This window comes from Paralichthys olivaceus, chromosome 11 (genome assembly GCF_024713975.1).
Source record: "Paralichthys olivaceus isolate ysfri-2021 chromosome 11, ASM2471397v2, whole genome shotgun sequence".
Classification (NCBI taxonomy): domain Eukaryota; kingdom Metazoa; phylum Chordata; class Actinopteri; order Pleuronectiformes; family Paralichthyidae; genus Paralichthys; species Paralichthys olivaceus.
In genome coordinates this window covers 3,049,156-3,073,701 of record NC_091103.1, presented here as the reverse complement: position 1 = coordinate 3,073,701, position 24,546 = coordinate 3,049,156, and the positions used below count along the sequence as shown (strand labels likewise).

Here is a 24,546-nt window from a genome sequence, read left to right as displayed (position 1 = left end):
AGAAAGCAGAAGTGTTGCCAAATAAGAACATGCTGTACGACACAACAACAAAGTTTTTGTTGTCCTTTATTGAAGAGGTCTATTCACTACATGAACTCTGGTTCCATTAACTCAAGGTGATAATGACTTGTAAGAATTGTATGTATTGTACATGTAGGGTTAAAGATAATATCAATGCATTCTTTCTCTGTGGTGCTCAGGGTTCAGAGGAAGTCACTACAGATCTCCCTCTCCTCCAACTTACCATATGAAAACATCTCTGGAGAACCTGCGATTGACAGCTCCGTTTACGAGACAACGGTGAGTCAACATATGTTATGATTATATGATGGGACGTTTTGACCTGACTGGTCCTGGTGCAGGGTCTTTTGTCTACTGCATTATGCAGGCGCACCAGGCAGGAAGATGCAGCATTTAAGTGCAAAACTGAAATACTACAATTCTTTGACACAGAGTGGCTCTCAAGGGCCTCGACATCAGGTGATAATGCAGAACCACTTTGAGCAGCTTGTCGTGACAGTTATTCGTTATTTGTGCATATTGCTAAACACAAATTCAATTAAATTAGCACAAACCAGTTGAGCCCCTGGACATGGCATGGTTATTAATAGGGCAGTGTGGGCAATATCCCCTGGGGTCCAAAACAGCCTGTAGTTCAATGTGCATAATCACATTTCTTGAAAATGTGTTTTTTGAGTTTCACCACTTCAGTGCCAAAATGCAATATTGCTTCAGGTTGCTGCCTGATTCTAATAGCACTGTTTCAAAATCTGGTTTTACAAACCCTTAAAAAAAATCCATTGTTCCCCTGGCAATTCTGTGGTAGGAGCTCTGTGACCCTGGTGCATTTCCTTGTACATTTGTTTTTTGGGTAAAAACCCTGTTTCAGTTATTGATTTTCATTGTATTGCTCAATATTTGGTGAAGGGACATTTCTATCCCTGGTCAAAAATCTCAATGAGACAGAAAAAGATCTGCACAAGTCATAACAGAAGTTAAACCTTCCAGCAAGACATGTGTGGAAATAAAACAGTGAGTCACCAAAACATTGTGATCTGCTCTCCATCTATGTATCCATTCAGTTTCTGACTATCTGAAGATGGGTAGTGGTGGCAGCAGGTCATGACCACAGGAGAGGGTTGGAAGGGACCACAATGGTCCAATATAATATAACCACATTATGGCAACCATGTTATACAAGTATACAAATTCCCTGAATATAAATATTAACAAGGTGCATCATCGTGCTAATTGGTGATATTAATTACTTTCTTCTTCTTCTTCTTCTTCTTCTTCCATGGCGGCGACCCTGAAGAACAATGAGGTGAGTTCACGCTAACCTGAAGCCGATCAAACATTACACATTTCCACTTACTCCTCTCTGCCAGTGTTATCAAAAAACAACTGAGAGCACATCCGTGACCCACAAAGTCACAATGAGTGACATCATTACCATGATCAATCCCACATTCACTGTCCCTCTACCCCAAATACTGAGTAGAGCACTAAATGCGGATTAATTGGCAACTAAAAATAGACCCCAACAAACGCTCCTCCTGTTTGAGTAACGCTTGATAAAAAATGAATTCCAGTGGCAGGAATGACTGAGCATTTTATGTCGTGCCACCATGCTTCATGATATTCAGGGCATTATGTTGTGATTATAATGTGACGTGTTCATTCTATTGTCTCACAGGAAACAAGAGAGTACGAGGTTTCGATCTGAAGACGCCAGTGTGTGTGTTTCAGTATGGACAGATAAGAAGCCCGCTGGCCTTTTCAATGTCCGTCAGACTCGCACCTTTGGTGACTCATTTGACGCCTCCACCCCTGTTCTCTGTACACCCAATATGAGCCTCCCTTTATTTACCCGACAGAGGACACCTCACCGCCCCTGGAAAGGCTGGGCCACTGGATTATTTTTCTAGCTCTTCAACAGTAACAGTCCAGCAGCAGTTTGTACAGTTTTTAATCCCGTGCTTGCATCCTGAGGACTTTCAGTGCAAGTGACATCTCAGAAAGGAGAAGGAATAGGTGCGAAGCTTGTGCCATCAAGTGCATATAACCACAGGTGTTGCATTGTGTTATGTACATTATACACTATATGTCTTCTGCCATCATTTCAAGAACAACCTGTGTGTTCATGGGATGTCTCTTAAGAGTAAGACCTGTCACAGCATAACAGCAGCATTTGCTTTCACAAGCAGTTGCTTAAAATTATTGCTCTTTGACTTTATGTGACCCATGAGAATCAGAATGTGCCTTAAATAAAAGGCCCTTTAAGGAATAACTGATGAGAACAGATGAGAAGACTGATATCATTCTCGTGTGCGTAAGACCAGAGCTTGAGTCGCAATGTGGTTAGCCTAACTTAGCATTTGAGGAACAGCGGGGGCACATGGCCTTTCAAAGCAAAAAGAAAAGCTCTGCCATGGTTTAACTGTTACCACCACAGGTTTGAAAACTGTTAGCTTGTGAGGCTCAGCAGACATTTGTCATAGTTTAAACAGAACCAGACTTTATCCATCATGTTTGGTGTTCGCTCTTGCTCAGTCGGGCTGAACTCGTCTGTACCAGCTCTGTGTTTAACACATTCAATTGGTATTAATGTTCCCATTTCGCTTTGACAAAGAAAACAAATACGCCTATTTTCCAGAGTGTTGAACCATTTTTCAAATAGATACTGTTACCATGTTAAGGTTATACATTACACAGCTGGTGAATCAACCCCCACAAACTGTTTCCAACTCATGAGGATCATTGAAGTTTCAGTTTATATTTTAAAATGACAAAACTGATTGTGTGCGTTCACAGTAACATACAGAATTAAAGAATATGACATTTTGATTTCTACTTTTAGTGACATCCCATGTGTTGAACTGTCTATTAAGCTAAAGGGAACTGCACACCAAGGTAAGCCGGTGTTTATACAGTATTACCATTGCCTGAATGCAGGTTATGTCAAAGTTTAGACCATTACTGTCATTCAAACATTCAGTATATATTGTCCTAGGAGATTACAGTATGTATCCATGCAAGCTGGTGTGATGACAATGATTATAATCAACCTATTTTTGATTCAATGCACATAAAGTAATGATCAAGCGAACTTCACAAACATCTTCAATAAAAGGTATTGTTCAGAAAAAAAGACAATAAAGATTTGGTCTTATTTGCTTCATCTCCTTGATAGGTGAGTGAATGGTTTGTGTTCATTTGAGTTTGTGAGACAATGGGACCAGTTCCTGTTGGTTATAATCATCCAGAACTAATGACATGAGAGTGGTCAAGAGAATAAACACATTTGAGGAATTTTAACTTGTAAAATTGAGATTTATAGAATGTGACACTGAATCTGACTGCAACAGAATTGACTGTAAGTTTTGTTCAAGTGTTCTACATTGAACTTTCACAACTCACGCTTTATCTTTAACGAGATAATGAAGATGAAAATGTGAACTCGTGAGTCATGCACAAATATTTGAAACCCACGGAGGACAACATTTCATTTGTCATTATAATTTATATTGATTATATTTTCTCTCTATTTTAGTTTTAGATGCAGAAGCACAAAATTGCAATGCGTTTTTACTGATTCGGAGAAGTCGGCAGAAACATCCTGTGAAATTAATGAAAATAAGCAATAATTGTAACGCTGCAATCATTGCAGCAATTCTAAAAGTAATTCCATTGAGCTCCAATTGAATATGAAGTAATCTCTGCCTTCCACTGCATTAAGTTTCATTGGGCCTCGCCAGTGCCTCCAGAAAAGAAATCAGGAACAGTGTGGTAATGAAGAAATGAAAATAGTCCCATTAAACGTGTTAATTAGCTATGTAATGAAGTCATGACATGAGGAAACTGCAGTGCATCTGTCATTCGTCATGATGTATTACGTCTGCTGGCTAATGGATTTCTTTTTTTAATCAGGCCTTAAACACTCTATAAACTTACAGTCCAATGCATAACTTCTGTTTTTATCACTCAAATTATTAATGTGAATGATCTCAGAGTGTTGATGTGACAGTAATCAACCTCAGTGATGTGTGGTGCCGCTAAATGACAACAAGCGGTGGATGAGGTCAGTGCTGCTGAGCATGTTGTCCTCGTTTTCCAACTGAACTGGACTAAACATGAAGCTCATTTAATCACGATGTCGACAAAATAAATCCCACAGGAAAAGAAAAGTTCATGAGAATGAGCAAAAGACAACTTGGTTGCCCACCATAGCTGAGAGAAAGGTTTTCCAAAAAAAAGCACAAGCACTTGCTTTTCAAATAATCATTTCAAATAATCTTCAAGAGCAATGCAGTTTAGAGTTCAATTAATATCTATACAAATTCAACTGCAATCCAAGGATCCATTGTGGTGCCATGTGCTGAAGCCTGTTTCCCCGTCGGCCATTTCTTAACCTGAACACTAAACTCAAACCTCTCATCTCTACAAAGCCAAACAGTAACCTAATGTCAACCTGTCAGAGGAAACACTATTCAAGGTAAAAACAGAATTCAACTGAAGACCTGGACACAAGACCTGGATAAAGAAGCACGTCAAAGAGCAAGCCAGATAAAAACTGCTGGTTACTTTGGAGAGGACTGGACTGTTGAGTGTTAGCGTCTGCAAGAGCCAGTTGGATTGAGAGGAGAGAGTGTGTGTGCAACAATGGTATTAATAATGTCTCGTGCTGTGACCTAACGTCACCACTGAACATGTGGGCTGAAGCCCATGGAGACAAAGACATTTACACTGCTGCGATGCAGAGAGATAAAAAGATGGGATTTCTTAATACTTCATTTGTGATAGAGTCAAACTGTGAACAGTGGCGATCATCCATTTCACCATCACTCAAACATACTGTGACAGAGTGCTGCCTCCCTCTGCTGGCAATAGCTTCTTATTACACATCGTCCACCAGACAGGGACGTGTCTGACACAAAGAATTATGACCTTTATCTTTGTCTCCTGTCATTTTCACCGATCATCATCTTTTATTTGTTATAATTGTATTTTATTATACAACAGAAACATTCCCTGACTCATAAAAAAAAACCAAATATGCATTATAACAGTGTATGTAAATAACTAACTGAATAGATAAAATAAATAAGATGAATTTGAACAAGTTGAACAAGAAGGCACAAGCGCTCCCCCTGCTGGTGCAAGTGATAATAATGGTGTTGAAGTAGTGATGGCGAGAGGAAGAAGAACAAGTAGTGACGGCTATAGAAGAAGTTGAAGTAGTAATGGCTATAGAAGAAGTTGAAGTAGTGATGGCTATAGAACAAGTAGTCATGGCTATAGAATAAGTTGAAGTAGTGATGGCTATAGAACAAGTAGTAATGGCTATAGAATAAGTTGAAGTAGTGATGGCTATAGAATAAGTTGAAGTAGTGATGGCTATAGAATAAGTTGAAGTAGTGATGGCTATAGAAGAGGTAGTAATGGCTATAGAATAAGTTGAAGTAGTGATGGCTATAGAATAAGTTGAAGTAGTGATGGCTATAGAATAAGTTGAAGTAGTGATGGCTATAGAAGAGGTAGTAATGGCTATAAAAGAAGAAGTAGTGATGGCTATAGAGGAAGTAGAAGTAGTAGTAGCCAGCTGGTAAGGAGTGTGGATCAGGATGTGTTGCATCATCTACTCTATATCAGAATCAGAAATACTTTATTAAATCAACTTAAGACAATGAAACAGTATTCCAGAAAACACTTGCTCTTTGACTTATTTTGCAGGACATCTCTTAAATCAAAACCTACTTTAATCTTACCAAGGTTTATTCTTCCTTGCTCCACATTTCTGTCAGCCTACCATGACCTGATGGATCGTTTCCTCTTGTCCCGGTCCTGGTGTGTCCGAACCCGAGAATTGGTCCTGTCTTCCTCCCATGTCTTCCTCCAATGTCTTCCTTCCATGTCTCCCTCCCATGTCTTCCTCCCATGTCTCCCTCCCATGTCTCCCTCCCATGTCTCCCTCCCATGTCTTCCTCCCATGTCTCCCTCCCATGTCTTCCTCCAATGTCTTCCTTCCATGTCTTCCTCCCATGTCTCCCTCCCATGTCTTCCTCCCATGTCTCCCTCCCATGTCTCCCTTCCATGTCTCCCTCCCATGTCTCCCTCTCATGTCTTCCTCCCATGTCTCCCTCCCATGTCTCCCTGCAGCCTCTGACGGATGAAGTGTCCTCCGTCCTGCAGCTGATGCCACATCAGTGAAATGATACCATCTGCTGGCTCCTCGCCCCACATGCACGGTCCTCCTCGTTCATCTACTTCCGCTCCACTGCGCATGCTCGTGCGGCGGTTCGCGGTTGCGCCAATAGGTTTAGGATGTCGCTAGCAGCCAGTGTAGATGCTCGGGCTTCTCACAACAATAACACCGACCAAATTTGCATCTCCACGTTCCCGGTTTGAGGATTTTTTTTTTACTCTTCGAGCGCTGTCGGAAACCGTGCATTGGACCGCGGCACCGATCGTCTCCCCGCGTTTCTTCTGGCTACGTCCCCTGCTGACAATGGGAGCGGAGGGGTTTGCAAATTTACACGGCTCCTTCTCGCCGGAGCAGAAACAAGAATCATGGCCGGCCAGCTAGGCCGCAGATGGGTTTTGTAGCCAGCAGCGACGGGTCCGTTCATATTTAAATACCGTACGTAGGTCTGGCGCTAGCACGCTAAACGTGGTGCTAAGCAGCCGGTGTTTTAAACCGCACAGCTATCTTTGTTTTCTGCTTTCCTTTTGAGAGAGAGAGAGAGGGTGGTGGGGGGGCGCAGCGACACAAGCTAGCGAGCCCGCTAGCTTCACAACCTTGACTGGCTGACGTCTCGCCTTCGTAGTTAGCTCCTGTGGCCGGCTAACGTTAGCTAGCTAGCCTCGCTCGGCCAGCCACCCGCTGGTCAAAAACATCAGGAAAAGAGAACTCGTTGCTGGGTTTCCCTGTCGTCGTTGTGCGCCCGGCGGGCATTAGCATCGCAGATTCCTCCTGTGGCGACTGCTTCTGGATGAATGTGGGACAAAATGGAGACCCCGACGATTGTGTACGATTTGGATACCTCTGGGGGCTTAATGGAGGTGAGGCTGCTCCGCTGTAAGGCCGTGGTTCATATCAACATTCGTGTTTTAATGCATTTCCCCCCCCTCGTTCAGATTGTGGGAAGAAGTAGCCCACCATGCTATGTTGTCAAGGCGGTTCTCGGCTGGCTCTCTCGGTAGTTTGGGTTTGGTAATGGAGGCCCACAAGTTAACATTGCCGCCCCCCCCACCCTCAGCGTGAACAGCCGGCAGAGAGCTGCATATTTTCCACCTCTGTGGACAAACTGTCTGTCAGGGGCCACCGCCATCTCACCCACCCTCCTACAACTGAACATGTTTTTTTCACAGCAAATCCAAACGCTGCTGGCGCCTCCGAAGTCCGAGGAGGTCGAGAAGAGGAGTCGGAAGTTGGTGCGAGACGTCCGAAGGAGCGGCAGGGCCACCAACCATGACACCTGCGATAGCTGCCGGGAGGGGGGAGACCTGCTGTGCTGCGACCACTGTCCTGCAGCCTTCCACCTCCAGTGCTGGTAAGATCCGTGCAACCCTGTCCACGACTGCATGTTCACGGGGAAAACACTCGGACTCAGCAGCTGCACGCATCGATGCATAATGTGTTTTTTAGGGTTGACGCCATGAGCGAGTTACATCTGGCCTTATTTGGTGCTGCAGGAATGAGCAGGATGCATGACACAGAGTGAAGTCAATGAATGAAATGGATATATTTAGTAGTGGGCGATGCAAATCTTAACGCCACGCAAATGTCCACACAGTTACTTCCTCAACTTCTACCATCGATGGGTTCACGCACTGTGTTTAATGCCACGCGACCCTTTGTAAAGTTGATGTTCTCGTGCATGTTGCTTCTCAGTGGGTTGCCTATATGCACCCCAGCACGCACGAGCAACGCGTTTCCAGCCATCTTTGGTGTGCTCCATTAGCGAGAGGTCTATTGAATGAAGTCTGGTGTGCAAGCGGAACAACTTCCCATCTGATACGAGCCGGTGTCGGGTTACTTTCAGAGCAGCTCCTCGCTCGTTCATTGGGGGGGGACTCGTGTGTCATTCGATCCGCGCTGCAGCTCACGGGAGAGTTTCCACGAAGCCTAATTCCGATCGTTTGTGTGAATGAGATGCACTTTTTTTTTTTTTTTTAGAAAAGAAGTGTGGGTCCGGAGAGAAAACGTGTGCACGTAGCCGTGTTCAGAGGAAGAGGCTGGACTCAGCTTGGTCCTCCCCTCCTGTTGTGGCTGCAGCCAGCGGAGCCACTGCTGCTAAAAATGGAGTCGAGCTTGCCTGTGTTTACAATATGGCGACCTCCCTGCTCCTTTTTTTTTTCCTCCTCCGTTCCACCGCCATTTTATCAACCTTTGAAATCAAGCATAGAGGAAAGGTGGATATGGCGATGAAACGTTGGTTGATTTCGTCAGATGGAGCAGGAGCAGCGGGGCACAGTTCGTTGTGGACGTGTCGCAGAACTCCAGCCCGTTCACAGCGTTTATCCGGTGCCGCTTCTCTCGGTTTAACATCCGCCCGCAGGATTATTCTAGCTGTGTGCATGTGGACGGATCGAGTTCAGACTATCACCTGCAAACGTACATGTTCTTATTCATACATGCTCAGGCCGTGGGTGGCTTCATCTGCTCGGTTTGTAGTTGCTCGAATCCCTGCACACTGGGAGGTAACTTGCAGCATTGTGAGTGTGATTTTATTATTCTGGAGGTTTTGTTGCTGGACCTAACTTCTGGTAATGTTTCGCAGTGAAAGGATTTATGGTTTTTATAAGTTCTGCTCATTCTGCTCTGGTTTCTCTATGAGCCGTGGCAACATCGTCTTATAACACTCTGGGGAAAGTTGCTATTTCCATTTATCTGGTAAATGCATGATTATTTTTGAAATTTATGTTGGTTATAGATTTTTTTAAAAGCTTTTCTCATGCTCTCTCAGTGGGTGGGCTGAAACCATACACATGGACAATCTATCAGTCTCATTGTATGTATATTTTGTGTAGGCTTTCTGTTTATTGTAGGATTTCAGTGGTGCACAGCATTGTTTTACATGTGAAGTAATTATGAATCTGCCAGATAAAGAGTGTTAAGATTACAAGCTGAATGGTAACTTAAATAAGGATATTTTGGTGGTAACTCCTGTATTTAACAACACTTTTAAATCACAAATTGTTGTCAACCACATATGAATGATAACATGGTCTTTTTCTTTTTCCAACATTAAAAGATGTTTTTGCACAAAAGGCTAAAGTTAGTTATACTTTATATCAGGACTGCATATACAGATGTTAAATAACAACGTATATCATTTTACTTGCATTGAATATCAACCCATTTACTCCTGATTGTATTTCATTTTCTGAACACAGTAATCCACCTCTAAGTGAAGAGATGCTACCCCCGGGGGAGTGGATGTGTCACCGCTGCAATGTCAAAAAAAAGGTGAGAGCCATTACATCCCCAGTTCTGTACCATTCTTATTGTCATGCAACTGTTCAAGTGAAGAGAAAAGTGTCTGTATGTTACATGGATAGATTAATCTGAGTGCATGTCTTTGTTTGCAACTGTCAGAAGCGAGAGCAGAAGTCGGAACAGACTAACGGCCTGTCAGAGAGGTCCTCGTCGAAGCGCTCTGCTTCCCCAGCCGTGGAGCTGGAGCTCAATGCTGGCCCTCTGCGGCTAGATGGCCTGCCCCCGGGGGCCGGAGCGGCGGGACCGGGTTTACGGGTCGCCCAGGTGCGCCTCTTGGACCGCAGGACGAGCAGTAGGCCGAGCAGCCGACCCGGGACGCCCACTTCCAACACTTCATCCACCCCGACCCCTTCTGAGGAGCAGAATGACGGGGAGGAGGAGTTACCAGAACCTGAGGATGAAGTTCAGGGTGTAGAGCTCGACTGTGCTCCGCTATCTGCTCCAACACCGCGTCTCCTCAAGAGACCCTTCCAGTTGCTGATAGCAGCTGCTATGGAGAGAAACCCCACACAGTTCCAGCTGCCCACTGAGCTCACCTGCACCACTGCACTGCCAGGTCAGTCATTCATTATGAGGACAGGAGTCTTTTAACTAGTGCAAATGACAAGGTAAAGAAAGTCTTGTAAAATAATGCCACAGTCCACGTTTTAATTCTACTTACTCTTATTGTTAAGAAGCTAATGTAGATGATATCTATGTATGTATTTATTTTTGTATTTTATTTTCATGAGCAGTTATGCTGCAAATAAGTTTTATACAAATCATGAAACATTTTGAACCTTGTGAGATCCTGATCCCAAGGTTAAGAAACGCCATCGCAGCCTTTCTTTTTGAAAATCTGACACATACAGAAAGTAAACTAGCGGCAGCTGAAGTAAGTCCTCAAAAGTGGATTTTGAAACAAAGTGCTGTACACTGGTTGTAGAGAGTGTCCTGGAATTTATTGAGCGTTCATGCCAGAGCCCTGAAGCTATGGAACAGGTCGCCCAAGGTTGGCAGAATCACAGGCCTCTCTTTTCTTGATACATGCTCTTTATGAGTTAGCTTTTCCTGGTGCCTGTCTCTACCGTTATGCTGGCTACACTATAATTGTTTTTATTTGCTTATAACTTAGATTTTTGTGATGTGCTTATTTTGAAGTTGCTGCCTTGTATGAAGCTCTCTGTAATGCAGTTTTATAAAAGTGCTCTTTGAACAAAAAGTCCTAATAGTATTGATATAGATAATTGTGAGGAAGTCTGGGCTGGGTTGTTTATTATTTGTTCCTGTGGTTTGGATTTGTAGGCAGCAGCAAACGGAGGAGGAAAGAAGAGCTATTAGGGAAACCATTCAGGCGGCCTCAGCATGAACTAGATCCTAACGGTCTGGTCCCTCTACCAGTCAAAGTCTGCTTTTCATGCAACAGGTCAGTACTGCCGGATCACAGGATGTGCACACAGACTGTGAATGGTTTCCTCTCTTAAGCTGGTGTCCTTTATTTCCTTTCACAGGAGTTGCAGGATGGCTCCACTGATCCAGTGTGATTATTGTCCCCTTCTGTTCCACATGGATTGTCTGGACCCCCCACTCACAGCTTTACCTGCTGGCAAATGGATGTGTCCAAACCACATTGAGCACCTAGTGGTGAGAAGCACGATCTTGGTTCAGAGCGAAACAAACTTTTTTTTCTCTTTTGTCGTTTGTCTCAAGTCGGGCAGTTTCAACAGAATTATTATTTTTAATCTCAAATATGTGTTTGATGTCCAGCTGAATCAGAAGAGCTTGACCCTTTCCAGCCGCTGTCAGCTCTTTGACCAGTTCCAGGACAGGATGTCCCAGCATGCTGTCAAGTTGGATTTCCTGCGCAGAGTTCACCGTCAGAACGCGCCTAACCGTCGCACCGCCCTTCACCACAACAGGAAAACCATCAAGGTAGACTGGCTGCCTCATTTTCAGAATCCCAGAGTGTCCTGAGTAGTTTTTGTGTGGTCCGAGCTGAACTGCTAAGACAAGCCAATGGACAAAAGGCAGTTCATGCAGTAACTTGCAAAAGCTGCTTTCATTGATGCATTGAACTCTTAGCTCTTTTGTTAAAAGGAGGATTCACAACTAACGACTGGGCTTGTTGATGATGTTTTTTTTAACACGATGCACGCAAAACTGAAAATGAAACAAAAATAATACAAATATCTTCAGATGAAAAAGTAGGGCCATACAGGAGGCGGTTATATTCTGCTTCTGCATGCGGCTCCACCCCTCACCTAAATGCCTCAGAGATTTCTATGCTGTTATGAATGCTTCTGAGTGGAGAATCTCCTGCTGAATTCTTCATTTGTAAAAGGCAAACTCAGGAGAGAGTCCGGACCCAATTGTGCGAACATTCTCCAGAGTTCTTGTCGGAAATCTACCCTGGCAGAGCACCCACAGATAATCAAAATGTGTTCATTCATTCATTTAGAGACATTAAATTTATTTGTTTTTTAGATTTTTAACTTTTAAATATCTGATCACTGTTTACTCCCAGGTGCCAGACGCCATTAAGTCGCACTACCAGAACCCTCCCCCCATACTGCTTCCTGCAGGGGTGCACCAGTTGGAGCTGGTTTGTAGTGGCGTTCCAGATCATCAGCCCTCAAAGCACCTCACCACGGATGCCGAACAGCGGGAGGTAAGCAGAAGAAAAGTCTCTAGTTACTACACAGTTTCTTTGCACTGCACACATAATCGCATGTTTTTTTGTAAGCAACACAACTCTTATTATATGTTTGAAAAGAATCCAGCTTTGATTAAAAAGTTTGGTTCAGTAATATTCCCTGACTTTGTCCATTTCCATAAAATATAAAAGTATAAGAGGCAAAACAATGGCTCTCCATAAAGACCTTTCTGAAATATGGAGGTTAAAGGGTGTAATTACCCCGTGAAGCTTTAATAAAGACAGTTTGTCTAATATTTGAATTTAGATCAGTCTGATAAAAGTCACCTGTAACAATGGCTTGTATTGTGCATACTGTGTTTTAAACATAAATTAAGCATGTTGGGAAGTAGGTTGGTGGTTTGAGCTGCAGCTCCTCCTGTGGCAAAATACCAGACCCCAAATCAAAAATACTCGTATACTCTTCTCTGTATAGTAGCGTTAAATTAATGTGGAGAAGACTTGGAAAGCACTATATAGATAGACTATATAAATACAGACCTTATGATTTCATTTTCATCATTTTTTTTGTTCTATTATGTTTAACAGTGGCTTCAGGATGTGATCGCCCTCCAGTGCAGCATCATGCGTCACCTGTCCATCAAACAAAAGGCCTCATCCCCAGCACCTACCGTGTCATCGGTTACATCGTCAGCAGAGACGGAGTCTGAGCTGAAAATTGGTACTAAATCATGTTTAACGTCAGAGGACAAGAAAACTCTGACATCTTTAGGAAGGACTTTATCCCCTGACCCCTGCTCTAAACCCTGCAGTACAGCCGACGACCAGCAGCGGGCCACTCTTTCAAGGGACACCGCAGCAGAGCCGATTACTTGTAAATGCAACATGACATCATGTCAGAACTGTAGGAAACCCAACGGACCTCTAGCAGAGGAGCGCCAGCCTCCCAAGGCCAATGGGCCCATAGACTGTAACAGCTCGTCAGACCCCTGCAGGCAGGTGGAGCTGCAGTGCAGAACAAAGCTCAGCGCAACACCCGCAGACTCAGCTCCTACCTCTGGTCTGGTGAACCACATAGGTGGTGAAACGGTTAAAAAGGAGCCTGAAAGCACCACAGTCGCCTGCGCCCAGAAAAACTGCCCCCCTGCCCCAACGATATGGCCCCATAGCAGCCAGCAAAACCACAGGAATCAGACGGCGCTCCAGGAGGCGTGTATGACCAGCAACAAAAAACCCTCCTTCTCCATCACCAGCAGTGCCCGCTCTGACACACCACTTAAAGGCAATCAGGAGCATGACTCCACCAAGCTAGGATCATCGTCGCCCACTCCAGGTACAAGCTCATGATTTATTGAAAGTATTTTTTTTATTTATATATTTTTGGATTCATTTGTTTATTTAGTCTGGAATCAGCTTCTGCTCCAGAATATTGTTACCGACATCTTTTGCTTTTAAATCTTCGCAGCAGTTGATAACATAGTGTTGATGAAAATCAAATATCTAACAAGTGGGGGGAGGAGGTCTCATCACACAGAGGGGTGCTGCCCTGTGTTGGAAAGTTCGTCCATCTCTAAAGTAATGAGAGGCCATGCTTCTACATGTGCTATTTAAAATGATGAAATACCAAACACTTTAGTTTAACAGCAACAAATGAGACTTGACCAGATGAAGCGTGTCACATCAAGCCTGTGGTCATGTTTGCAGCTTGTCTGTGATCAGACGTTTCCACTGATTCTGGGCAACACATCACAGCTGACTGTAGACTAATAGCTCCCTCTAGTGGTCACTGGCAAACAATTCCATGTTTCAAACAGAAGTGAGGTTTTGGAAATAAAAGAACATTTAAATAGTTTCTGTGTAATGTAAGGCATTAATCAAGATCCCGTCAGTGAGCAAACATCTCGTTCCATCACACCCGTGTGTTTCTCCTCTATAGACGTGAAGGCTGGACCTGGAACTGACTCATCGCTGCCCAGCACTTTCCCCACATTTGCTGACCTGTCGAGCTGTATGAAAGATGGAAAGGACGATGATGGAGGTAGGTTTGCTCAATCAGTGGTGAGCTGTGGCAACACAATGTCAAGTCTGTTAAGAAGCAAACAAATGGTGTGATTATGTTTTTACTGTCCTGCGTGTGTGTTTGTGTGTGATTGTAGGGATCATGCTTGACAAACTGGATGCAGAGATGATCAAGCTCTTGGCCTGGCAGAGGATCCAGCAGCTGTTCCCTCCCAAAGCGCCCAGCGCTCTGCTCACCTCAGCGACCAGCGATGCTCCCAAAACCCCACCCCCCCATTCTGACAGTAAGATACCAACCTGACCTCTGACACCGCGACTCAGTAAATTATTTAGAAAATCGTTTGCTGTATAACGTTAAATGTTTTCTGAAACAGGTCAGAAGAAGGTGCAGGCCCGAGCTGTCTTCTATCCTCTGACAGGGAAAGGAGGAGCTGTCAGCATGTGCTATAGGACATTATACATAGGATCTGGTAAGACACTTTATCACAGGGACTGCAAAAGCATTTACTCAGCTCTATCTGTGCACGACTGACTGCACCTCTGTAGACTGACAGACTTTATTGATTAAATTTATTCAAGGATGAAAATAATGAGAATAAACTGGCACTAGTTGTACTGATAAATGTTTTGAACTCTTGGTGCCAGTATGTTGTCTTTAGTTGAACATCACATTTTAGAAATGTTTCTGTCACCAATTATAGAAAACTGAAATCTGAATGAAAATAAAGCGAAAATAAGAGAAATGAAAAATAATATTCTATGTTATTGTAATTGGAATGGAATGACCTGCTTGACTGCAGTATCTGGTCACAAATGTGATCTAGATTTAGGTCAGATGTGACGCTTTCCAACTTTATACAAAGCAAGAGTTCTTAATCCCATGTTTTTGAGGTACTTTGACTTATATAAACAATATTCAAACATATAGAGATTATTTTCACTGCATATTTTACTGTGAACTGAACGCAGGGAAAATTACACAAGACCTTGAGTCTCAAGAACAGCGTGGCTGTTGCGCAAGTTGCGTAAGTCTATTAGATAAGCATTACTAAGTTTGGCCAAAAAACCATAATTATTTCTTTTGTAATGTTTTTTTTGGAAAGGTGCTGACATGGATGTGTGCCTTACAAACTATGGTCATTGCAACTACGTATCTGGGAAACATGCCTGTATTTTCTACGATGAGGTTTGGACTTTTTTTTTGCTGTTTACTGATTTGTGATCTTGTACCATTCTACAACACTGCTGTGGTTGTTGGTCATAGACTAAATAGTTTGTGTGTCCTCTATAGAATACCAAGCATTATGAGCTGCTCAACTACAGTGAGCACGGCACCACCGTGGACAATGTTCTGTACTCGTGTGACTTCTCTGAGAAGGTCTCACCATCTGTACCCAGCGGCCTGGTGGCCAAGGTCCAAGGCATCATTCGTGAGTAAATCTACGTTTTACACACTAACGTTTGGAGGATCATCAGCAAGTTCATGAATCAATCACCTCTTTTTTCAAATGCAGTCAATAAAACAGATAGTGTGTCAAATAGACATAGTTATTATTGCACACGCAACACCCCATCCTGCCTCTAGATGGCACTCCTCAATCTAATGTTTGAGTACATGCTGTCATTCAGTCTAATCTGACAAAACATATCTTCACCATACAGACTCTCAGATGCTGCCTTTTCCCGTCCCTTGAATCCAAGAGGGATTAGTAGACAAAGCATTTGCACTGTGGAAAAAAAAAAAACCTGGATGTAGCTGCAGTAACTCCACACACCGGCTCTGAAAAGAAGCTTAAAGACATGGACATTTTGTGATGATTGATCGTTGATTGATATGAACAGTCTTTAAAATGTGTGAGACATTCTTGGGGACTGAGGCTAAATGAGCAAACTACAGCTGCTGTGGCTGAATGTGATAAGCACCTGTCAGTTCCACAAAAGGAAACTGTAATTTTCAAGAGTCACTGGTTAAAGCCAGGGAAACTAAAGCCTTGTTTTGGATGGACTACGTACTAAATGACACTGACTGGATTTGTCTCCATGTTGAACTCTTCACCTGTGATCTAGTGATCAACCTCAAATTAACCAAAATGAAACATGGGATACTTACCTGTCACAAACAAATCAGCATCTGACCGCCATTGCATTGAGAAATGAAATCCAGTCAGTGACACTGTCATCAGTGCTGGTGAGATCAGGCACTAAGACTTCTTTAATGACATTAAACTGTATTTCCCCTCGATGCCATCACCACCGTTTTCTTCATTTTCCCACCCAACCGTTACTGCAGTTTTTTCCTCTTGTTTCTTGCTAAATTGTAATACTGTTGACATGTCACTGCCTCTTTGAGTACCTTTCTCCTAATTTCTACCCATGGTTCTCTGCGCAGGTCGCAGTAAGAAGCGTGAGGAGGGCGAGGGTCCCAGCTCTGTGGTGGGTCTGCTGCCAGCTGGTGGAGTGATGAGCAGCCAGTCTCAGGGCTGCTCTGAGCTGTCATGCACGTGTAAGGCGAGCAGCTCCAGCCTGATTGGAGGCAGTGGGGCAGGGTGGGAGGGCACGGCCCTGCTCCATCACGGGAGCTACATTAAACTGGGCTGCCTCCAGTTTGTCTTCAGCATCACCGAGTTTGCGAGTAAGCAGCCCAAAGAGGAGCCGACCGCCACATCTGCCAGCAGCTGCGCTGGCACCACCAGCAGCGGTACTGCAGCTGCCACCAACACGGCCACCAACTCCACCTCCACACCACCACTGCCCAGCACTGCCACAGTGAGCAGCCCTTCCAGCCAGGAAGAGGCTGACACTTTGACTGTCCCTCCCCACCAAGTGCCCGTACTGCACTCCAACTCTGTTCCGTAACCCGCACAGGAAGTCCTCCCCTCCCGCCTTTTGTTTTGCACCTTCCTAGTCACAATGAAGGGAAAGCTGCACAGCTGGTTGGTCAACAGGGAAAAGTTTTTTTTTTTATTTTGTTGTCATTTTTAATAGTTTATATCTTTGCATGAACTTGAAGTATTATTGACAATCTCCTCTGTTTTTGAATGACTGACAGTAACCTTCTGTTCACTTCAGACCATTAGGAGTTTGAGCAACATTATTTACCTATGCTCAATTTTTCTTTTGCCAGTATATTAGTTATGTATGGTGTAACATGACTCTGTCAGTCATCCCATTTAGCACAAACCCTTTATTTTGTAGTATTGAATTCCATACATTCTAATTTCTTTTGCTGCTTTTGCACCACAGGTAGCTATATATGTATGAAAACATACATGCTTATACACTATGATATGTATATATAATGTAAATATATATATAATTCAGTGCCTCTCAGTTGGAGAAACATTGGATTTCATGTAGATTACCATTTTTTGGTTTTTAACTGTACAGTTCATGGAATTTGTGATACTGTGTAGAGTACCTGAAGTTTTGTGATAAAACTTGTTCCTAGTCTGTATTTTTCGCTGTAGTCCGTCTGTAAATACCACATTGTTTTAGCACTCATTTTAACATCTTGTGCTGCTCTGTATATAAGCACTCTTTGTCTGTATCTGCTTGTCTGTTCAAACCTGTAAATACAGAAAGATTTTCTAAGAACAAACTCAGTGGATGTGTTCTCTAATGTCTTCAGACCTCCGAGAGTCCAATTTGTGTTTTGATTTCCTTTTTCCTGCATCATATCGAATCAGTTTCAATGTTATAATCAGTCGGCAGTACAACATCAATTTAATAACAGCATTTGAGCTTCCTGCCAATGAGGGACAAACATGGTACACGTACAAGTGAATGAATAAATACAGAAATAAATAATTAACCATTTCTGTATTTCCACATTAATCTGTTAGTATTTTATTTATTTACTGCTGCATTAATTGAACTGCGTGTCACTTTTTGCCCACCGTAGAGCCCTGATGGTGACGTGGTAGAGAATTGGCTGCTGTGTGTTAATGTTTTTTTTTTTTACAATAAGTGAATTGCTTAGTTTTTGGTGAACAAAGCCTAGAACTTACTTTGCCCGTCTAGCGATGCAGCGTGATAACCTATGGTAATAACAAGCAGTAACATTTAAAACACGAGTTTACATAACTGTCATTGCTCAGAGACACGCCCACACAACAGGAAGTCCTATCATCTTATCATCAAAACCATGAAGCCAACCGGAAGAAGCTTCGGAGTGGATAGGAACGTTCTTTAGATTAGTGGAAATAATTCATATTTTCAAATTCTTTAGTTGATCATAGTTTAAAATGATTAAGTTGATTATTGTGCGACGCCATGTGTGATTTAGGGAAAAAAAAAAATTTCGGCACTTTAACGCGATTGGCTTGTTTACAAAGGTCTTATTTTGAAAGAGGTGACCGGAAATGTGGACTTCCGGGCGACTTGTCCCCTCTCGCGCTGGTCTGTGATGTCGGTGCTGCTGTGTCTCGCGGCGTGTGCGCTCTTCTTCTACGTGCTCGTGTACTACGGCGTGTTCAGAGGAGCGCGATGCGCGGCGTCAGTGACGCTGGAGGGGAGGACGGTCCTCGTGACAGGTACGGGGCTCACCTGTTAGCTTCTGCTAACACGTAGCTTCACGTCGGTGTGTTTTCCCTCAGACACTTCCGGCTCAGAGCGGATGCGAAAAGCGTCACGTGCTCCACCGGGAGCCACGTGTGAATCTGACGTCTGACACAACAGCTCGGCTCAGAGGGGGAGGGGGGGGGGGACACTGAGCTGGATCGAAACATATTTCAAATATATATGAACTCATCCTTTTTACCGGTGTCATCTAAATCGTGTGAATTGTTTTCTCTTCCACAGACTGGGCTCTTTATATCTAAAAACTTTATATTTACATGGATCCTCTCTGTGGAGGCTGCCATGTTTTTTTTTTTACTGTCGTCCAAACTGGACAAACTAAAACCTTTTGAGTTTTCATGACAGCTGAAGTTCACCACAGGTTCTCTGTCCTGTTGGGAAGGCGTGGGTAAAATGAGGAGTATTCAGCTGCAACATGACACTTCACCACTAGATGTCCCTAAATTCTACACCCCAAACCTTTAAGTTCTATGAATATATTTTCCGATGAAGTTTTATTGGCTGTTTAATTCCTTGGTTTAACTTCTTTCACACAGTTTGACCTCGTACACAAAATAAGACGGAAGTGATTTAGCTCAAGTAACCACTATTACATCATCAGCATTGAAAAGGAGGAACGATGTCAACCCTTCACTCAGTTTGCCTTTTATTTAAAATAACTTGATCTGTGATTAACACATCAATCCCCCATTTACTTTGGGAAAGCCCAATTACCCGTAGGACAGCAGACCAGATTATCGTAGCCTGATCGTGAGGCTAACATGAGAGGTCATTAGTAACTTTTAACTGTGCTGTGATGGATTCCAAACACTGATCGAAAGTCTCCCAACTAAACAATATTGTAAGTAATCGCATAACTGGATGGCAACAGCTTTTTCAAGGATTTTGGAAATGAAGGGAAGTTTTGATATGGGCCTATAATTAGTTCAAACATCTGGGCCGAGAGTGTACTTCTTAATTAGCGGTTTAATTACTGCTACCTTAAAAGCCTGCGGTACATAGCCAGTTAATTAGGGTTGGGCGATGTAAACTTAATTGCCATTTGACGATTTAAGCAGTGAAACTTTGTAATTGACGATTTTTCTTAAGCCGTTTTCAGACATGACTTGCGGGTAAAGTGCGGAGAATTGATTTCAGAGTTTACCCAGAGTTTGCCTTTCACACATGCCCAACACAGTGGGCGGTTTCTGCACAGGCGTGTTCACAACAGCAACAAATCCTCTGCATTATTCAGGCCTTTTGTTTCTTTGCTAATTTTTGCATCTGTTGCTTGTTGGAAACTTCAAATTCTCCTGGATTTCCATGGACGTTATACTAGGTGGCCAGTTGGAGAAAGTCCGCAGATAATGACAATACGTAGGATCATTTCATGATAATTGGTGCAAAGCAGCAACAAAACAAAAATTGTGCTTTTACTTTGAAGATAATTTGCAAAGGAGACGTGATTTTACAAATGTTAACATGACGGAGATCGACTCACTTTCCTGCACAGGGGGCAACACTGGCATTGGCAAGGCCACGGCTCTGGAGCTGGCAAAGAGAGGAGCCAGGGTGATTCTGGCCTGCCGCAACCAGGAGAAAGCTGAGGCTGCTGCCTTTGACATCCGCAGAGTAAGTATTTTGAGAGGTGAGGGCGTCAGTCGTCAGTAGATCGACTCATCTTAATATTGTGGTGATGGAGCATGGTGTCCAGATATTCTTCAAAATGTGTCTAAAACCTTCCTACAATGCAATGTTTGTTTTGTTTAGGTCTGAGCACTGACTGGTGCAAGGACCATGTTGTAATGCGAGGAATTATTATTTCTTTTTCTCCACAACAATTCACATTTTTGCTAAATGTGCTTGAAAACTCACATAACTTTACTGAAACAAAAAAATAAATGTCTGGCGTGGGTGTTTCCCATGAGTATTGTTTAGTAAAGCTTAACCAAAAAGGGAGTCAGCCATTTTTAGCGATTTGCAGCTTTTGTACGTCAACTGACCTTTAAATCTAGAGACGTCCACAAAGAAAAGGTATTAAAAGTTTGGGTTTTCGTTGAAGTGCATGTCCATGGCATGACCTTGATTTTTTTGATATTTTGCCATGAAACAGGAAGTTGTTGAATAAGTGCAATGAGTTTTTTCATACATTTCTGCTGGATACGTTATGTGAGTTTGAAACAGAATTATTATTTTTCAGGAGAGCGGGAACAATCAGGTGGTGTTTATGCAGTTAGATCTGGCGAGTCTGAAGTCTGTCCGCAGTTTTGCTAAAACCTTCCTGAAGACTGAACCCAGACTGGACATCCTTATCAACAACGCAGGTGAAGATTAGGATTTGGTTCATTTTCATATTTGATTTCATTGTGAAATTGAAGCAGCTGCCCGATACTAATACTCTGCGTTTCAGGTGTGATTTGTCAAGGACGCACTGAGGATGGCTTCGGCCTGGCGTTTGGGGTGAACCACCTTGGTCACTTCCTGCTCACCAACCTCCTCCTGGAGCGACTGCAGCAATGCGGACCTAGCCGCGTTGTCAATGTGGCTGCGCTCCTGCACCGCTTTGGAAACATTGACTTCCCTCTGCTGGCGTCCAAGAAAGATCTGGTGTCGGGTCAATCCACCTGGTGCAACATTCAGGCCTACTGCAGCAGCAAGCTGTGTAATGTGCTCTTCACCAGAGAGCTGGCCAACAGGCTGGAGGGCACTCGTGTCACCTGCTACAGCCTGCACCCAGGTCAGTGGCAACCACACATTCTATAATTAGAATTTTGGCTGATGTAACTGTGGCGGCTATTTTGGAGGGCAAGACAGAAGCTGGAGGAAAAAGCTGCTGTTTCTCTGTAGAGGGAAGTGTCTGACAAAAAACGGATGTGATGCTCAGGAGCCTACAATATGTGTGGCCGCCCTACGCATTTATATAATCAGAGCTGATAGTACAGATACTTGAAGGCATTAAGAACTCTCTTGCTTCAGAGGTGAGACATCTTCTAGTATCTATAACCAAACCCAGGTGCCCTCAGTTGAACCACGTTTAAACAACCCTGACCTTGATGATTAAGAATCTTCACAGACAACCGTGTGTACATGACCTTAGCCAACATGAATATTGGCTCCTGGTTAATTAACAGTTTGCCTTTTCAAAGAGTCCATGTTTTACATCTCATAATACGAGTTCGAGCCACACACTCTCCTCGCCTCTTTGTTCTAGCAGTGGAAATATTTAATCCCTGAATTATTATGAAAACATATTCATCATGGGGACAGGGTCAATTTGCAGCTTGTGTCCTTCTTCACAGCCACAGACTCATTATGTACTAAGAGCATCCCCTGAGTTAAGGTATCAACTTCAGTTTTTCTAATTTAATTGAATGAATATCTCTTAAAATTTGTTATTTTTGGTTCCACATGAGTTATTATCAACCTGCTCTTCTCATGGGTTTATATGTAATCAGACTCTCTATGGTTGCTCTGCTGATCTGTTTATCAGGGCTGTCCTACATTATGCCTATACAAACTGGAGCACCTGTAGTCTATTTAAATGACCTATCAGAGCCGTGACTTTATTGTTTTTTTTATTTTATTATCAATGTTCCTATTTTCACTCTTTTTTTTATTACCTGGTTTGACAACCAGTTGACTTTATTTAGCTAGTTTTGCAAAGAATGTGCCAATAACTAGCGTGAGTGAGACGCCTCCTAGGTCCTGGTCTCGTACATTCAAATTTTGATGCTCTCGCTACTGTTCATCCTTCACTCTGGACACATAACCATTGTTCAGTTGATTTGTTCAACACAGATCCAAATCTCTACTAAATGGATGAGCGGTTGTCAAGAAAACTGAGGAACAGCCAGACACACAGACCGAGATTCCTTTATTTATAGATAGACTAGTCAGGGGTGTCGTAACAGGGGAGGCAAAGCAGGCAGTTTCCTGGGGCCCGAGGTGAGAGGAGGCCCCGGAGATCAACTGATTGAATTAGTTTGGAACAAGAACAATGTTTAGAGGTTTTGTTGAACATTTGAATGTCTGTGTATAATGTGTCTGGGTTGGGAGTGGGGGTTTGGACTTAAACTTTACTCCGTTACTATTATGTTTGTGTATTCACTGTATGGGCTTTGTTTTTAATTGTGATAATAGTCTCATGTGTTTCAGGGGGCAGAAGATTCTATTTGTTCAATGTTTTTCTTTTGCCTCATACAGACAACACATATCACCAGTGAAGGGAATAAGATACTATGACAATGGAAGCTTGAGGTTCACCTAGACCCTGCTGGTCCCCTGTAGTCACAAGATTTCATGATGTCAGAATAGTACAGGAGGGCTGGAAGTGTCCACTGCCCATAGTCCAAGTTGTGCTTCATAGTAAATTCCCCTCTGTTCTTCCCAGGAGTCATCTACACAGAAATATGTCGCAGTCTGAGCCTGTGGCAGCAGCTCCTCATCGTGCCCTTTGCCAAGCTTTTCTTCATGGACCCGGAGGGGGGGTCCCAGACCACGCTGCACTGTGCCCTGCAAGAGGGCATTGAGCCTCTCAGTGGACGCTACTTCTCTAACTGCACACTTCAACAAGTAGGCGCCAGGGGACGAGACGACGCCCTGGCGAAGAAGCTGTGGGAGTTGAGTGAGAGGTTAACGGGTTTATAACATTTGACTGGAACCTAATCCAGATGCTCCGAAGACTGTATGGATAGTCAGCGCTCTACAGACCCCAACATGTCTTATTGTTGGGCGCTGTTCCTTTAAGGGCTGGGTTCTTATGAGGTGGATCTTTTTTTTGCTGAGTGAGTGGACATTTTTCTAAAAACATATTTACTTCACCTACAGGTAAAAGTAATGATTGTTAGAGTTCCATTGAGATGGCCTGTCTTATAGTCTGGAGTTTTATAATTCAGTTACATTCAGAAATGTCTGGGCTGGACATCTGCTTCGTTGTCTGTTCACATGCGACTGTGAGTTACTTCAGTTTCTCTAATCACATTAACTGATGGTTAAATTTATTTTTACAAACATTTAAAGCCTATTAATTAATAAATTAATATATATATATATGGACCTTAGCCCTGAAAAGAAGTGTGTTCTCGCAGCTAAGCGGGTCTAGATAAAGGTTGACCAGCTAAATTCAGTCTAACCCAACTAACATAAAACTCCAATTTGCATCCTGATGATTAAACTATACTTAATTTTAATGTTCTAGATCAGAAACTTCCACAAGGAACTCAGCTGTGAGAATAACTGCAGCTGCTTTTATCACTGCTGGTTCTCACAAGAATGGAATAGCAGTGAAGACAGTTTTTACTGCTGCACAGCAATTTGAGTTTATAGTGTTGCACTGAGAACATTTTGTGAAATGTAGTGTTCTGAGAACATGAATGACCATGAATTTACATGATGGCAACATATCCCTCAATTAAATGGCCCTGAAATGAGCAGAATGCACAAATACCCAAAATAAATGTATTTGTTCTGTTCAGACTGGCGCCTGCTTGTTCACCAATCTGTTGTTTGCTCAGATATTTTTTTTTAAGTTGTGGCAAGTTCAGCATTTTTGGACACAAACCAATGTGACCATGTAACTTGACCCTACGTACAGTGACGTGCAGATGAAGTGTATCTCTGCCTCAAGACGGTGCTGACCTGAGTTCAGCTGCTAACCTGAGTCATGACCCTCCTAAAACACTCACATTTTAATCGATTTGAAATTGTGAATGCTCAGTACGTCCACCAGGGGTCAGTAGCGTAGCACAGCTCAAACAACAAGAGGCCACGGCGCCTCACCGTGCGGTGCGTGGACTGCTTGGAGCAAGGTTGTTGAAGACCTTAACCCAGCAGACCT

At 43.2% G+C, this 24,546-nt stretch overlaps 3 protein-coding genes across 4 annotated transcripts in view; all 3 read left to right on the top strand.

Annotated features, from left to right (window-relative positions):
* sez6b (seizure related 6 homolog b) overlaps positions 1–3,160 on the top strand; it is a 123,454-nt gene extending 120,294 nt beyond the window's left edge. The window contains exons 16-17 of the mRNA XM_069534478.1: positions 201–300; positions 1,316–3,160. Coding sequence (XP_069390579.1) covers positions 201–300; positions 1,316–1,339 — 124 coding nt within the window. The 3' untranslated portion in view covers positions 1,340–3,160. The remainder of the gene's footprint in view (positions 1–200; positions 301–1,315) is intronic.
* Positions 3,161–6,253: 3,093 nt separating this feature from the next.
* On the top strand, positions 6,254–17,751 carry phf12b (PHD finger protein 12b). 2 transcript variants are annotated; one of them, XM_020102784.2, is made up of 15 exons: positions 6,254–7,062; positions 7,372–7,553; positions 9,400–9,472; positions 9,602–10,058; positions 10,787–10,907; positions 10,993–11,125; positions 11,249–11,413; positions 12,006–12,149; positions 12,723–13,467; positions 14,071–14,172; positions 14,291–14,437; positions 14,528–14,623; positions 15,257–15,339; positions 15,445–15,583; positions 16,543–17,751. In XM_020102784.2, the coding sequence occupies exons 1-15, from the start codon at positions 6,997–6,999 to the stop codon at positions 17,007–17,009; spliced, it is 3,120 nt and encodes a 1,039-aa protein (XP_019958343.2). In that variant the 5' UTR covers positions 6,254–6,996; the 3' UTR covers positions 17,010–17,751. The 2 variants fall into 2 exon arrangements, with proteins under 2 accessions (XP_019958343.2, XP_069390375.1); XM_069534274.1 differs by lacking the exons at positions 6,254–7,062; positions 7,372–7,553 and adding an exon at positions 8,453–8,718.
* A 743-nt stretch (positions 17,752–18,494) lies between these two features.
* On the top strand, positions 18,495–24,185 carry dhrs13a.3 (dehydrogenase/reductase (SDR family) member 13a, duplicate 3). Its single transcript, XM_020102754.2, has 5 exons — positions 18,495–18,685; positions 20,224–20,342; positions 20,911–21,034; positions 21,121–21,447; positions 23,101–24,185. The coding sequence occupies exons 1-5, from the start codon at positions 18,559–18,561 to the stop codon at positions 23,355–23,357; spliced, it is 954 nt and encodes a 317-aa protein (XP_019958313.1). The 5' UTR covers positions 18,495–18,558; the 3' UTR covers positions 23,358–24,185.
* Positions 24,186–24,546: the final 361 nt, after the last annotated feature.

Coding starts and splice junctions, on each gene's coding strand:
- phf12b (XM_020102784.2), top strand. CDS start 6,997: ATGTGGGACAAAATGGAGACCCCGACGATTGTGTACGATTTGGATACC. Junction 7,554..9,399: donor GCCTTCCACCTCCAGTGCTG/GTAAGATCCGTG, acceptor TTCTGAACACAG/TAATCCACCTCTAAGTGAAG. Junction 14,173..14,290: donor TGGAAAGGACGATGATGGAG/GTAGGTTTGCTC, acceptor GTGTGATTGTAG/GGATCATGCTTGACAAACTG.
- dhrs13a.3 (XM_020102754.2), top strand. CDS start 18,559: ATGTCGGTGCTGCTGTGTCTCGCGGCGTGTGCGCTCTTCTTCTACGTG. Junction 18,686..20,223: donor GAGGACGGTCCTCGTGACAG/GTACGGGGCTCA, acceptor TTTCCTGCACAG/GGGGCAACACTGGCATTGGC. Junction 21,448..23,100: donor CTGCTACAGCCTGCACCCAG/GTCAGTGGCAAC, acceptor TGTTCTTCCCAG/GAGTCATCTACACAGAAATA.